We start from the raw sequence: 17092 nt of genomic DNA on the forward strand, positions 1-17092 counted from the left end.
GATATGCAGACTACACCCCTGATCCCTTTGTGCCACTGTCTAGAGGAGAGGTGGAAACAGCCCAACTGTCAAACTGACCCAGACGGGGAATCCACAAAGAGGCAGAGTCACAGAATGGTTTAAGCAAGAAAATGTCTACTTTCTAAAAGTGGCATTTTCAAACTCACAATCCAAAAACCAACTTCACTAAAATATGTATTTTTAAATTGTGACGTCAGGGACCCTAAACTCCAACTTTCTATCTGCTCTCAAAGGGAATCTGCACTTTAAAGTGATTTAAAGGCAGCCCCCATGTTAACCTATGAGAGAGCTAACCCTTGCAACAGTGAAATCCACGTTTGGCAGTATTTCACTGTTAGGACATGTAAAGCACATCAGTACATGTCCTACCTTTTAAATACACTGCACCTTGCCCCTAGGGCTACCTGGGGCCTACCTTAGGGGTGCCTTACATGTACAAAAAGGGAAGGTTTGGGCCTGGCAAGTGGGTACACTTTCCTGGTCGAATTGGCAGTTTATAACTGCACACACAGACACTGCAGTGGCAGGTCTGAGCCATGTTTGTAGGGCTACTTATGTGGGTGGCACAATCAGTGCCGCAGGCCCACTAGTAGCATGTGATTTACAGGCCCTGGGCATCTCTGGTGCACTTTACTGGGGGCTTACCAGTAAATCAAATATGCCAATCATGGCTAAGCCAATCAGCAGTACAATTTACCTAGGGAGCACTTGCACTTTAGCACTGATCAGCAGTGGTAAAGTGGGCAGAGACAATAAACTAGCAAAAACAGAGTCCAGTAAACCATAAAAACAGGAGGTCAGAAGGCAAAAGACAGGTGAGACACGCCAAAAAGCTGCCAGATCTAACAGTAGGTCATTCAAGTCACAAGACATGCAACTTTGGTAATATTTTATGATTTTGCAAGGCCTGAAATGATATGTCTATTTAGTATGCAGTACATGTCTACATAAAGTGTATCAAAATGATCATGATTATAATAAACAACTGTTTAGATAATATGCAAATAAGGATGAAGATTAACAGGGCCCCAATCATATTAAGTATTGTAATACATATAGTATTGTAATGAATATAAGTCTATTCCCTACGCAATGTAGCTATAATGGTTTCAGTCACCCAGCCCAAATGGCTGTATAAGTTCCTTAAGCTTTAGTATATCAATCCATGTGTAGCTTCCTTGCATAACTTATGATGACAATAGGTCAGCAGATACAATTGAGCTCTTCAGAAGCTCGTCTCAGCAACTGAGCCAAGTGTCTAACTTTACTTCTGCACCGGTAATTTATATACCTGCACTGCTAATTATGTGTTATGGAGTGATAGGTGGTCAGTTACGCTTGGCTCCCTCTATGCTAAAACATATACAACCAATGCTTCTCTGCAGAAGAAAACACAAGTCATTGCTATATTTTCCATCATCCATTCAAAGTAGACCTCAGCAAAGTCATCTTCCACTTCAGCTATGATTACAATGTGTGCACCAAAAAGTGGAAAGTTGTTCTTCTCTGTCTTGTTAAATTTTACAAAAACATGGGTTTTCCTAAACTAAAAATATGGCAATTACACACACAGATTTGTAATCATTATTGATTACAATCCATGGTGTGGTTTCCCCAAACTCTTTGCCTTCATAACTCCAGTTTTTGCTGACTTCGTGTTTGCTGGCCTTAGGATTCTATGCACTTTATCACTGCTAACCAGTGCTAAAGTGCTTGTACTCTTCCTCCCCTTAAACATGGTAACATTGGCTAATCCCCAAATGGCATATTTAATTCACGTATAAGTCCCTAGTAGAGTGCACTGCATATCCCCATGACTTGTAAATGAAATGCTACTAGTGGGCCTGCAGCACTGATTGTGCCACCCACGTAAGTAGCCCTTTTAAACATGTCTCAGGCCTGTCACTTCTGAGCCTGTATGTGCAGTTATAAACTGCCATGTCGACCTGGCAAAGTCGACCTTCTGCCAGGCCCAAACCTTCCTTTTCAATACATATAAGTTACCCCTAAGGTATGCCCTAGGGTGCCCCAAGGGTAGAGTGCAGTGTATTTAAACAGCTGGACATGTGCATTTAAGTTTCACATGCCCTAGTAGTGAAAAACTCCTAAATTTGTGTTTCGCTACTACAAGGCCTATCTCTCCCATAGGATAACATTGAAATTACAGTATTACACCTTATCAGTGTAATGTCCAAATGGTAAGAGATAACCACCCCCAAGTTTGGTGTCCCTGGAATCCCATTTATTATCACAATTTATGGTGAAGTTGAGTTTTAAATTGCAATTCTGAAAATGCCACTTTTAGAAAGTTGCAAAAAGAACGAATGCAAAAAGAATAGATGACGGCCAGAATGCTGAATAATGCAAAAATTCACCCCCGGTCACAAAGATCTGGGTTTAATCCATCTTTTTTTTGCTCACCACGCCAACCCAGTTTGGCCCCAGCCATATGCAAATCAGTCTTGACTCATGGGAACAGTCCAGCTCGATCTGTCAAGCCAGGTCCTCCCTGGACTGGAAACAAGCAAGAGGGCACAGGTCAGCACAGCAAAACAGGAGTCCAGCAAATAGCAGTTCAGCAGAGTGGCAGGCCTTCAGCAGCTCAGCAGTCCTTCTTCCTGGCAGAGTATCCACATATCTAGAAGTGTGCTGAAGTGGTGGCATCAGAGGTCCAGTACTTATACCTAGTTGGGCATTTGAACTGGGGGAAACTTTAGACATGACTTTGAAGTGCAGAGTTCCTGCTCTTCCTGCCCTGGCTCCATACTCACTACAGGGGGTAATTCAGCCCTTTGTGTGTGGACAGGACACAGCCTATTCAGGTGTGAGTGACGCTGGGTCCAGCTCCTCCCTCCCATCCTGACCAGGATGGCCCATTAAGGCCCATAAGATCGCACCTAAGCTCCCATTGTGTATGTGAGGAATACACAAAGCCCAGCTGTCACCCAACCCCCAAAAGTGATTAGAGATAGACAGTAGGCACCAAATGGCTAAAGTAAGAAAATGCCACCTTTCTAAAAGTGGAAAACAAACAGTTGATGGACGGAACGTAGACCAAATCAAACATTCACCTCCAGTCACAGATCTGGGTTTAATCCAACAGTTTTTTTGCTAGCCATGCCATTCCAGTTTGGGCCCTGCCATATGCAAATCAGTCTTGACCTTATTCCCCATGGGAACAGTCCAACCAGAACTGCCAGTCCAGGTCCTCCCTGGACCAGAAACAAGCATCCTGTGACCAGTTTCGGGGAATCACCCTTCTTCAGCCACGCTAGCTTGAATCCAGTGGCACAGTGAGCATGGCACCTACTTCTGGGCATACGCTTCTCACTTAGGGTGACAAAAGCAAAAAGAACATCTGTTGTTTTTGCAAGTTTCTAAAAGTGGCATTTTCAAAAATGTAATTAAAAATCTGAATTTACCATTAAAGATGGTTTTAAATTACAATTTTTAGACCCCAAACTGGATCTGTCTACCTACTCCCAGTTGAAAGTCATCACTTATTAGATGTACTATGTTATCCCATGGCAGTGGTAGGCCTTGCAATATTGAAAATAAATTTAGGGGGTTTTCACAATATTGAAAATAAATGTAGGGGTAACATGATATATAAAACTTAAAAGTACATAGCCAAATTTGTAATTACAATGCATCCTGCCGTATGGGCTACCTAAAGCCTACCTTAGGGGTGATGTATTTGCAATGAAAGGACAGTGTCAGGCGTGGCAAGTCGAATTGGCAGTTTAAAATTGCATTCAGGCTGCAATGGCATACCTGGGGCATCTTTTAAGGGACCTCTTAAGTGGGTGGCAAAATACATGCTGCATGCCTACTAGTAGCATTTAATTTACAGGTACAACAATCAGTGAAACTGACTTCAGCACTTCCCTTGTCACCTCTGTGAGGCACAACAATTTGCGGTCAACTTTTTCTTGTTTTTGCTGTGAACTTGGCCTCTGGTGGCTGCTCTCTTAAGTTTTTAAAGGTAAATATTATTCTTGAATGGCAATTTGATCTGCCAGTTTCCTTTTTTAAAGTGTCATTTAGGATTTATTTTTTGCATCTTGATTTTTGGAAAAAAGACAGAAGATCTTTCTTCTCTGTTAGGTATGCCAGTCTCAGCAGTGAAGGTGTTTTCCAGCAGAGAGGGCACAAGATGCGCAGCCGTGCTAAGAAGATTGATCTACAGGTCTGGGAAACACGGTTTACCTCAGAGGAAACAGAGCAGAAACAGCAGCAAGAAATGAAAGTGGAAGACAACCTACAAAAGGCAACTTTCTGTTCAATACTGTTCAGGACTGGACAGTGTGTCAGCCCACAGTTTCTCCCTGTCAGAGCTGGAGATTCATCATTTAAAGGACAAAAAATGACCTAAGGCTGGCCACCTTGGCCCTATGGAAGAAGAATCTCAATGCTGAGAAGGCATATAACGTAACAGTGATCTAATGTAGGTGCATGTGAGAGAGATTCAAATCAAAATTAGCCACATCTAATACCCTGACTTACTGTCAGTATTTAAAACCATATTCAAACAACAACACCTAAAATTCATTCAGCCTGATGTATTTAACTATTTTAAGATACTTTTCTCATTAAAAAAAAAATCATAATAATTCAATACAGCATACAGAATGAAGTGAAGGTATTGCTACAAATATGGCTGTAGCTATTGGTAGCAAGTGCAGGTATTATATCTGGTTAACAGCTGCAGCACATGCTACTAACGAGAAAACCCATCCTTTGGCTCCGAAAAGGGCATGTTTACTTTGTAGGAAATGAATTCCACACTGGTCCATGATGAGAGCCCAAAAAAGACAGACCTAAATGGTAATCATGTTCCCACATTGATAGTGAAAAAGCACCATGGTTGATGAAGGCAAAACGTAATTTACCAAAAGAAGTATGGATAGTGACACCATGGAAAAAAATGGTTGATTTGTTTTGAATTGGTATCAGTTATGCACAGCGTTGAGAAGAACCATACCTTTGGGGAGGTTACCTAATCAGGAGAAGGGTGCAGCTCTAATCCAAGAAGAATAGAACATAATTAATCCTCACACATTAAACCATGGGCTGTTGAGAAGGTTTTATCTGGCCCATGAGAAGTCTCTGAAGATTCAGGGACATCATTGAAATCTTAGGAGGATGCCTCAGTGACGTCTATGGAGAGCTGGCTGAAGAACAATAATAGCACCTTATGGTAGGCTTTATAACTTGACTAAGAAGGAGCACATCTTGAATAGCTGTTTCACAGAGTTGTTCCAGCATATAGTGGACACCAAGCTCATGGTCACCAAATACATTAGGTGCGAGGTTGATCTATGGGTACAAACCAAGGTGCCAAGGAAGGAACAAGGGTGGGTGGGCACAAAAAGGCTAGGTGAGCTCCTACTAGCAGAATGAGATGAATAACAAGCTGGGGCTTCAAAAGACAGCTAAGGGGTGGCAGAACCATATCACTTTGGGCAAGAAGGAAGTTGGGCACTCAGGGGAAGGGGGCCAATGAGAAAGTATGGTGCTTTGAATGCTGTCTAAATACTTTTGCAATTTTGGGGATCATGTGTACTGATGCCTCATTGAGTGCAATGAGGCATCGGTGAACATGATCCCTGTAACTGCAATTCTAGCTGACCTAGGCAGAGGACAAGTTGGTAAAAAAAGGAGACATTGCCACAACAGCAACTTTGTTCTTTTTCGAACTTCGTAATTTGAATTTACTTGGTCATTCTGCTGTTAGCCTGAGACACATATCGAGTGTATGTATGTAAATACTGCTTGCAGATTTCTGAAGTTCTCATCTAAACTCACATTATGTTCCCTTTTGTCCGTCTTGAAGTAGAAATCTGGGACCTCGACCTACCAGCGGGAAGTGACATAATATAGGCTGTCACCATTTGTAATATGGTCAACAATTTCAATATAGTGGAACCTTCAACACGGCACTTAGGCAAGACACGTCGGCTGCTTTTAGAGTTTGACTGAAATTGTAATTGTTTGGAGAGTTGGAGAACCTATTGTCTTACTCAGAAAACAAACAACACATTTGCAAGCAATAATTTATTGTGTACCGATGTTATTAGTGGCTCAGGGATACCAGTTCTGAACAACAGAATTAACTGGTGATGCTATCCACGTAACCAAAGACTACCCCAGAAAGCCCAAAATAACTCCTAACTGCGAAATCAAAATATCAATAATGATATAATGGCTGGCATCACTGATATGGTATAATATTTAACTTTTTGGTACTACGTCGACATTTAGGCCCTCATTTTAAGTTTGGCAGTCGGCCATGGCCGACTGCCAAACTTTTTCCGCCAGTCGGCCGCCAATGCAGCCACAACCCCATCGGCCGCATTTAGACCTCCCAAACAGAGTCTCCACCCGCCGGCCCAGCGGGGATGTCGGCCGTAACATTGCAGCCAGCTCCTAATGAAGCCAGCGGCAATGTGACGGTGCGGCAGGTGCAGCAGCACCCATTGCGCTCTTCACTGTTTGCCATGCAGACAGTGAAAAGTGCGACGGGCTGTGCCTGGGGGGCCCTGCACTGCCCATGCCAAGTGCAGGGGCCCCCAGGGGCCCCGCGACTCCCCTTACCGCCAGTCATTCCATGGCGGTCTCTACCGCCATGGACAGGCTGGTGAGAAGGGGAGTAAAAATTCCCAGGGCAGTGATGCAAGCAGTGCTGCCCTGGCGGATTAAAACCGCCGGGACAACCATGACGGAAAACCGCCGGTCCCGGCGGTAAGACTGTGGCGGTTCTGCCACGGTCAAAATACTGTTGGAAGTACCGCCAGCCTGTTGGTGGTACTTCCGACAGTTTAACCCTGGCGGTCACCGACTGCCAGGGTTAAAATGAGGCCCTTAATGTGACAGCAGAATACGGGGGTATGCTGGAAGTAAGATTACTTTCGGTACCTGTAACAAAACTACGTTTTAACAAATGAAAAGGTTCATTGTAAAAGATTTGGTACATTCTAATATGTTGGAGAACGGTTTCATTTGTCGAACCCTTTGATCATTTTTACATTGACTTCACTTTATGAGTGCTATGAGTGCTCCAACCTGTTCTTCTGCGTTGAGATGGCGGAAGATGGGCACGCTGAAACTTTTCGGTGGCTTCTTGCAGTTTCAGCTTCCTTTGTCGAAGGACTTCCTCTCTGAATCTGAGCTCCTTCTCTTCTTCTTCTTTACGTTTTTCTTCAAGGGCTCTATTTTCAGTTATGAAAGTGGGACACAAAAGTAGAATACATTCAGTGGATAAGGAATTGGCTGTTATTAGACCTTCAACTGAAATATATTTAACAATTAGTTCTACAGATGCATTATTGGTCACATAGAACGCTCATTACAAACATCTGATGATGTTTAAACATGGCTAACTTTGTTTAAGAGTGGTGGATTGTGCCACCTACTTTCAGACCGTTAAAAATTGTGTTCCTTTTGAGAAGGCATCGGTGAACCAATTAACAAGGATACATTATAAGCATTCTGCTCTGATATATGTTCTGTGTCTGGTCCAGAGATCTCCAAATTTGACTTCGTGTACACAAACACAGATTCAGAAAGCACTACTTGTGCTTCTTAGCAAACTGGACTAAGTGCATTTTCGATGACTTGATACAAGGTTGATCATTGATAGAAAATTGTGTCTGAAAGAAGACTTGAATCCAGACGTAAGTTGAGTAAATACGAAGACACAAGGCCTTTTTTGATGAAGTTAACATGGAACCCATCTGTTACCACATTCCTCATAGACAGCTATTCTGGTTGGTTTCATTTGTTTACCATGATTTAGTATTTATTGTTCACTTCAGTGTATGCCTTACCTTTTACATTTGTATTTCTCTCACAATAAACACAATTATACAACTCCAAGAAGAACAAATTAAGTATTTGTGGTTAATGCGTTTTAATTTTAAATAAAGTGAGGAAAGACAGAAATAAGCCTCTAAAAACCACTATCGAAATGGCATTGAAAGATTAAAAATAAAATTACAATTGATCACAGAGACAGAATACCAAAGTTCAATGTGTAAAAACAAATATGTAACTAAGCCCCTTTTTCCTTCAATCTACTTTTTCCACCATGCTATTCTACAGCCTTTACACCGACATCAGCAAATCCAGAAGCATGTTAACTCATTAATAAGACATAGGTATTTCTCTGTATTTCCACCACTTCGTTCTATTATGTCTTGCTGCAAAATGGCTAGAAAGGAAAAATAATTGACCTCTCTTTGTACACACATTCAAACTCAACAAAATGCGTTTGGTTTGGAGACTGATACTCAATTATCCTTTATTCAGACTAGTTCTTTAAAGATCCAGAGCCAATATTCATCTACAAAGCAGCATTCCACAAGTACATGCTTAGGGGTTCCAAGATCTCAGTATCCGAAATATTGTGCAGAGCTGCCTTCCCTGAATATTGCTATGCAATATGGGAAATATTAGAGACAAAAACGTGGAGAATTGAGTTCTCATTGCTGATTGGTGTGGAAAGTGTCTGTGGGAATATAGATTGCTTTGGCGCATAACAGACTTATTCAAGTCTTTTGAATTGTTCGAACCTTAAAATCCACTATGTATTTGTCAGTCCCAGATACCAAAAATGTTTACGTTTTACAGTACCACTGCTGTCACAAGTATTTCAAATACTGCTGTATAGTTACCACTACTACTCCTACTGCCACTTCTAGATTTCACCTGGAATAATAGACCATGTAACTTACCTTTGGTAAGGCCTTACCTGGTAGAGACTCTATCTAATTGCAGATTCATTTTCATAGAACTATCCCCAGGTGTCAGACGTGATCCAGATATTTTTCATGAGCAGTACCCCTGTATGCCCGTAGGTGGTGTCCTTCATCTCCATGGTGAGTCGTCTTTATCGTCTGTGCCCGAAATGACATGTACAGTGCCTATATAGGTGCCCCCCCAGTATGCTTACGTCAGTTTCTTTTCACAACTTTCCATGCCAGGAGCACAGAGCCACGAGGAACACTGACCACTGGTGTGGAAAACTAGGGCCCTGGAAGTGTAACAGTCCTGTCCCTAGAAAAACATAAAAACATTTGCAGAGCAGGGAGGATGGGTGGGCCGATAAGGAATCTGTGGCTAGACAGAGTCTCTACCAGATAAGGCATTATCAAAGGTAATTAACTTGTTCATCTGATAGAGACTTCTAGCAGCAGATTTGTTACCTTAGAATAGATACCCAAGCAATACCATCCTCGGGGGTGGGTCACACGAGGAAGACCTGCAGGATAGAATGGGAAAAATGCCCATCTCAACAGACCTGACTGTTCAGGCAGCAGTGCTTTGTGAATGTGTGCAAAGAGGCCCACGTGGCTGTCTCACACATGTCCAGGACCGAAACTCTGCATGATAAAACAGTGGTCGCAGGTTTTGCTAAGGTGGAGTGATGCGCAAGCCCTCTGGGGGTTGCTTCTTAGCTAGTGCATGGCAGATATTGATACATAGCATGATCTATTGGGAGTTGGTCTGCTTCTGCAAGGCCTGTCCTTTCTTCGCTCCGACATACCCCACAAAGAGTTGGTCATCCACTCAGAACTCTCATGGGTGGTCAAGGCAGAACGACAATGCTCTTTTTGGGTCTGGACCATGAAGTCGCTACTCTTTCTTCGAGAGATGTGCAGGAGCGTAAAAGGAAGGCAGAATGATGGACTTGCCTACATGAAAGGGTGTGACCACTTTCAGTAGAAAGGAGGCTCTCTTATGAAGCACCAGCTTGTCTCGGTAGATGCTCAAAGAGGGAGGCTTGGATGACAAAGCCTGAAGCTCACTGAACTCCGTGCAGATGTTATAACCAAGAGGAAGGTGGTCTTGATGGTAAGGAGCCTGAGTGGCAAACGCTCAAAGGGAACCCAGATAAGAAAAGTGAGGACAAGATTGAAGTTCCAATGGGGCATAATGAAAGGGGAATGTTACAAAACTTTCAAGAACTGATTTGCAATAGGGGATATGAAGAGGGATAGCTGGTCAGGCAACCACAAAAAAAACTGTGGAAAGTGCAGAGAGCTAGCCCTTTAGAATGCCCACAGCAGAGCCCTGCTGGGCAAGAAAAAGGATGAAAAGGAGAACCTGATAAAGAAGGGGGGGCAGAAAAGTGATCCAGCTGTCTTCCTGTACACCATGCCACAAATGTTCTCCAACAGCAGGTGTATACCATCTTGATAGAGGGACACCTGGCTGCAAGATAACATTATAGACTTTGTGAAACTTGGAAGCTGGAATTGCACATTCTTGGCAGTGGTGTGAACAGATCTAATCAAGGCTCTCCGTACTGCTGAAAGAGACCTTGCACCACCTCTGGATGGAGACACCATTCATGATCTGCTAGGCATCTGCAGCTGAGTTCATCCACTCTGGCATTCAGAGAGCTTGCCAGGTGCTGAACCAACAGGGATATGCCCTGATGTTCCAGCCATGTCCAAAGATGCAGGGCCTCTTGACAATGGTCCATAAACCCACCCTGCCATGTTTGTTGCAGCACCACATGGAAGTGGTGTTGTCTGTGAACATCTGAACTAGTCATGCCTTGATGGAGGGTAGAAAGGCTATTAAAGCCAGCCGGGTTGCCCTAAGCTCCAACAGGTTGATGTGGAGTTCAGATTCCACCAGAGACCAGAGTCTTCGGATCTCTCCTTTTCCGAGATGGCTGGCCCATCCTTGAAGTGACGCATCTGTCACTACTGTCAGATCTGGTTGGGGAAAGGAAAGGAGTCTGCCACTGACCCACTCGCTGTCCGTCAGCCACCACTGCAGTTATTTTGCAGTTTCCTCCAAGATCTGGCCCATGTTGGAGAGATTTCCCTGATGCTGCACCAACAGAATCTTCAGGTCCCACTGCAGAGACCTCAAATGCCAGCAGGCATGTGTCACAAGCAGGATGCAAGAGGCCATGAGTCCGAGCAGCCGCAAAGTGAGTCTCCCCAAAATCCACTACAGAGGCTGAAACATTGGTATCATAGCCTGAATATCCTTGACTCGGTTTTCAGGATGAAACAGCACCGTGTCCAGAACAACTACGATGAAAGTGAATATCTGAGAGGGAGTCATGTGTGACTTTGGAACGTTGATAGTTATTCCCAGCAAATGCAAGAGGTCCGCTGTAGGCTGGAGGTGGGAGATGACAGCATGTGGTGAGCCCACCTTCAACTGTCAGTCGTCGAGATAAGGGAAGACTGACAACCATGATCACCGCAGGTGTGCTGTAACCACTGCTGTCACCTTGGTGAACACCTGAGGGGCACTGGTAAGGCCAAAGAGCAGCACTGCAAACTGAAAGCACTCGTGGCCCACTGTGAATGCTCATAATGCCTGTGGGCAGGCAGAACAGGAATTTGAAAGTATGTGTCCTGTTAAGTCTAACACTATCATCCAGTCTCCCAGGTCAATGGCAGAGAGGACCAGAGCTACCTTGAGCATTTTGAACTTCTCCTTCTTGAGTAAGAAATTGAGAAGGTACAGGTCTAGGATACGATAAAGGCCTCCATCCTTTTTGGGCACCAGAAAGTAGTGGAAATAGCAACCACAACCAACTTCTGGCATCAGAACCCTCTCTGTGGCTCTGTTGGACAAGAGAGACACCACTTCCTAACGGAGAAAGGAGAGATGATCCTCTATTAGCCGGTCACAAGTTGGTGGCATGGTGAGAGGGGTAGTCACGAAGAGAAGGGAGTAGCCCCTTCGGACGACCTACAAAACCCACTGGTCCGAGTTATGGACTTCCAGTGGGCCCACTGTGTGCCCTTGATGGTAAGAGTGCAGTTTAGGAGGGTTTGGAGGCTGCAGCTGCTAGAGGGGAGGTCTGACCCAACCACTGGCTGCCCAAACCCACGTGGCCCTTTGGAACCGCACCCTTGGCCATGCAGAGGCTGGGAAGCGTGCAGAGTGGCTGGGAGAGTACAGATGCAGAAGGAAGCCTCAGCCATAGCCCTGCTGTTCTTAAAGCGCCCAAGCACTCAAGCGCTGCATCTGCCTTGTCTCCGAAGAGACAGGAGTCTTCAAACTGCATGTCCAATAATGATGCTTGAACTTCCCCAGAAAAGCCAGGGTCGATGAAACCAATGAGTCCAATGAGTCGGTCATGTATATTCCACATCAAATTGTGAACTTTGCTGCATCCCTCCCATTGGCAACAGCCTGGGAGAGTATGGCCTGGGACTTCTCCGGGACTTTTGGCAGCAGCTGTGCAACTGAATCCCAAAGAGCGTGGGACCAGCAGTCCAAAAGGCAAAGAGTGTTCATGGACTGCAGTGCCAGGCTGGTGGAAGAAAATATGTTATTCCCTAACGTGTCCAGCATCTTGGATTACCGATCCGGTGGTGTGGTTAGAAATGAGGTAGGATGCACGTGGGAGGTGGAGGCTTGGACTACCAAGCTCTCCAGGGTGGGATGTTATGTGAGGAACTTTGAGTCCCCTGAAGCGGGGCCGTGAGGACGGGCAATCGCCCTGTTCAAATGAGCCCCTGTGCTGGGCTTGGAGCAGGTCCCAGACAGGAAGTAAGTGCCTCATTAAAAGGGAGAGATGGGAATCAAAATCAAGGGTATGCCCTTGTGACCCCACTATACCTAGGCAAAAATCAGAAAATGTATCAAAAAGTGGTATGTAGACGGGAAAAATCCAAAACAAATTATTGCATAAGTGAAAACATCAATTAATCACTGGTAATGTCCTATATTTCTTTGAACAAAAACATTATATGTTATTCTCATCATATGTCACAATGTCCTCTACCTCAGTATAATACCACATGAATGAGAGCCAATCATGTTAGATATAACATGCACAACAGACAACATAACAAAACATACAACATGCCAGACCACTGGCTGCTACAATGAGATGTGGCGAAAACGGCCTGACTCCAGTCTTCCAAAATAGCTCTCATAGTGTTGCTGCAAGTCTCTTATTGAAAAAGAAGTCTGCAATGGAGGTAGTTCAACAAAGAATCACACAATGTGGACACTCCCATCATAAGATAGTCAGCGTGAGTCCCATATACTTTATAAAACCTATTTCTGAATCAAAGAACTCCTCCAGTAAAGGTGTTGATGCGTTTCGGCCCCTGTCAATTATGGGTCTCTTCAGGACAGTGGGAGAATGAAAAATCTATGCCTGGAACCTAAAATCTATTTAAAAAAGCACCTGGCCAGGACCTGAAAATACAAGAATCCTCATGCTAGGAGTTGCCACACTGAGTGAAAGGCGGCACAGGCCTGCAGCTTTACAATCGTAGAAAACTGTGGAATTGGGTGAGAGTCCTGGGATTAAACAAACTTGTCCATACTATAGGCTTCACTGTGTCCATAGGGCAATACATGTAGTGGATGGATTCAGAACAGTTTCCTCTAGATTGGGGGACAGAGAGAATACCTGTCAGTAAGAGTTCCAGATCAACAAAAGGGAGAAGCCGTTCTATGAAGACACAAGCGGATGAAGCACTTTTGTCAAGACATCCGCCTTGACTGCCACCAAGGACAAGCTGAGGTCCAGGAGCTCGTCTGTGCTCATCATCACCACTGCGAAGGACACTCCCTCCTCTGTAGCCACAGAGGGGGAGAAATCATGCCAGTATCTGGAGAAGTGTCCAGTCCAATGGCCTCCTATTCCTCCCTGATTCCTAGCCCATATGAATAGGGCTCAGACTCTGGTCTGGAAGGCATGACTCCAGTTGGCGCCGGAGTTGGCATAGCATGACACTCCTCTGACTCCGTGTCGGAGTTGGTATAAGAATGGCGACGGTGCCAATGGTGGGTGCCAGCAGTGCCCGAAGTGTCAATATTGGGACCAGGGAAGGTCAAAGTGGCACATCTGGCATCATTCCAGATCCAGGAATGGATCCAAACGGCCTGACTGACGCCAGGGCCGAAGCGCCCAGCATGGAATAAGAAGGGGCTCCTCCTGAACCCTTAGGGCCCAAAGGCCCACAAGAAGGAATGGGCCTCCCAAATATGAGGTGCATGGCCTCACAGACTCTTTTAGAGCTGGGCGGAGTCGCTCTGACTCCCAGAAACTCAGGGAAGTGCAGAGACAGCACAGGTGCTGACTCTACTGTGAAGCCAGGCCTGAAATGTGGAAGCTCCCTCGTCTCATTAGCCAACAGACATGTTGAAATTATAGACCTTTTTGACTTCTTCTTCTAGTGGGGGTGTGACTTATCCAAGTGACTTGACGACTTTGAGTGTGACAAGGATCTTGGACTCCGCAACTGCTCCCAGGACCTTCCTCTCAACTGGGACCTTGATCATCTTCGTATTGCACGTCAAGCCACCAGATGCTCCTTCAAGGCCTTCGGGTTCACAGCACGACAGTCAGCCCATGCTTTCAGGTCATCATTACACTCAAGGCACCAGAGGCACACAAGGAGCGAGTCTGTCACTGACATTGATTGGTAAAAGGCATGGCAGGGCTTGAATGACATCCCTGCCACACCAGGAGGAAAAACCTCAAAAAGACTTCAACAAAAGTTGAAAAAAGGTTTAGTACTAAAATACGTAAGGGGTAGCTTGTCTGCTGATCTGCGCTGACTGGTAGAGAAAGAAAGTACTAATGTCAGCGTACTGGGGTGGCACCTACATAGGTATTGCACGTCATTTTGGGCATGGACAATGCCACGCAAAGCCGAATGATACCACTTACCAGCAAGCAGAGGTACTGCTCACGACAAATTCTGGATGAAGGCTGATGCCTGGGGATAATTCTAAGATACTGAATCTACAGATAGAAGATAGTGGATTGCATTTTATTGGAGAAGAATTAAAGGCTCATTCTGTCAAAGTCACATATAAATCTTAGATGCTCAAGTTGCACAGATTCCTGCAGGTGTATTTCTTAACTAAGTTTTTTTTCAAGTAGCATTACACCATTCAATTACTTATTTTATCATCTTGCATATGAATTGATGTTTGCACAGAACTGCTGGTAATATGCACTGTGTTTGAATTAAGTCAAAGCTTCAGTAAAGATTTATGTTGCACTGTGTATATTCATTGTTATTGACAATTAAAATACATCATAAGACATTTCTCAACACTATTTGGCAGAGTGTTTTTACTAATAGCTCACCAATTGCTGCCACTCCGTTTTTTTTGTATGGGAATTGCAACATGGTGTTATTTATTATGACACCATGCATTTGCTGAACAAGATCTACTTAGAAACAGTCTATGAGTTGCAAAAACAAAACACACCTTAAAATGCAATGGCTTGGTTCTGAAGTAAGCAGTTCGTAATAAGATTTCCTGAAACATGACTTAGTTGCAACTTGATAAAGTTTATCTTTGGGGCATACATTAGAAATACATACAATTATTAAATGCATTAATTTACTGGACGCTCGGATGCTCTTCAAGGTCAAAACCAAACCTCCTATACACAATGTACCCTTGTCAGCATTTACAAGCTATAAAACACTGTACATTGAATATTATACATTTCTTGAAATCTTACTGTAGTGATAAAGAAAGGGCCCATAGCTAAAACCTGTTACATTTTTATAATTTTTTTAAGATTCTACTGTGTTTTACACATAAATACCAATGTACACACTTACTGGTTATTGGTTGAGTTTTTTGATTAATCATTTTAATTGATTGCATTTTTTAATTATGGCTATTTTCCTTTTTAACTGCTTATAAATAATTAAAATCTATTTAACACACCCTTGTGCGCAACAGAGTTTCATTCCAACAATTTTCATTAATAATTACAATTCATGGTTTTATTTCTAGAGAAATAATTTCCATAATCTCCTACATACACAAAATCAACATTATTTACTTGTTACACAATGCATACAATGTTTATGTTAGTAGTAGAATGTGTTGAGAGCAAAGATGGCGAGGAGTGGGTGTGTTTTTCCATGTATTTATCTCTGGCGCAGACACAACCTTTTGATTGAAATATTACATATAAAGTGACCTTTGTGGCAGCCCCCATCACTCTTTGATCAATCCAAAGTAGTATTTCTTTCTCGGCGTCATGCTTTTGGCCATTGCCTGTATTACTATTTAGCCTAGAGAGTGCTTCCATTGCAGACATGAGGTACATTGTTATGAGAAACAGTTCGTAGGGACTATTTGGTAAATGAAGAAGCCATCTTAAAAAGAAGGCTTCTTGAATAAAAGAAACAGTAAGCATGCTAACCAAAGGCCTACTAGAAGTGTGTGATAGATAAGTGTACAAATTAACTCTGAAACTATTCAGTCTGATTTTTCAACAATATATTGTTTTATGTGCAAAAATACAAAAAAAGATTTTTTGCAAAATTTATATGAATACCATAGTGTGTTCTCCTACTTTACATAGTCTTATTTTAAGTTTCTTAATTTACATGTTTTCCTTTTAATGATGAAAGCCATCTTTCTAAGATCACTTTAGTGCTTGTGTTTGCTTTTTTACTTCAATTCAAATGTTTGGATCAGCACACAAACTAGTGACTGCACTTATGAAAATTACCTGTTGGCTCCTGCCTTTTTATGAAGATGCTCAGGAATCAGTTGAAGTTTGACAATTTGTTCAACGAATACATCCAGCTCAATAGATCCGACAGTAAAAGCCACCATCAGCAAATGCTGAGGTAAGAATCCTCACATCAAAAACAACTGCAGAACCTTCTGATATTAACACAAGAGATTCTACATTCTAACTTTCCACAAACATATATACAACTAAGCACAATTCGCAAGATCTTCTCTGATTTAATGAGATCTCACAGTCCTTCACCCAAGACAAGGAATAACATTGTTTCTGTTGCCACTTCGTTGCCAATTCTGCTCGTCAGAGAATGTGTCAGCTGTGGTTCCCTGTGCTTGCATTTTGCTGGCACTAAATGAAACTCTCTATTTTTTGCTTGTGTATTATTACAGAAAGAACAATCATTTTCTTGTAGCTATACTACCTGTTGCTCAATTCTGGACAGAGGATACTAGGTAGTCATGATACACTCGCACAACCTGATTGCCCGTTCTTCGGGAAGTTCCGCCAAGGTCCATAAAGATTAGTGGCACTACGTACCCCATGCACAGTCATGAGGCTTAC

At 43.3% G+C, this 17092-nt stretch overlaps 1 protein-coding gene across 2 annotated transcripts in view; it reads right to left on the reverse strand.

The window, feature by feature from the left end:
* Positions 1-17092, reverse strand: part of CEP126 (centrosomal protein 126) — a 304423-nt gene that overhangs the window by 241625 nt on the left and 45706 nt on the right. For both annotated transcript variants that reach the window (XM_069202376.1, XM_069202377.1), the window contains exon 3: positions 7087-7232. In XM_069202376.1, coding sequence (XP_069058477.1) covers positions 7087-7232 — 146 coding nt within the window. The remainder of the gene's footprint in view (positions 1-7086; positions 7233-17092) is intronic.

The sequence above is a fragment of the Pleurodeles waltl genome, chromosome 8 (genome assembly GCF_031143425.1).
Source record: "Pleurodeles waltl isolate 20211129_DDA chromosome 8, aPleWal1.hap1.20221129, whole genome shotgun sequence".
Taxonomy (NCBI): Eukaryota; Metazoa; Chordata; class Amphibia; order Caudata; family Salamandridae; genus Pleurodeles; species Pleurodeles waltl.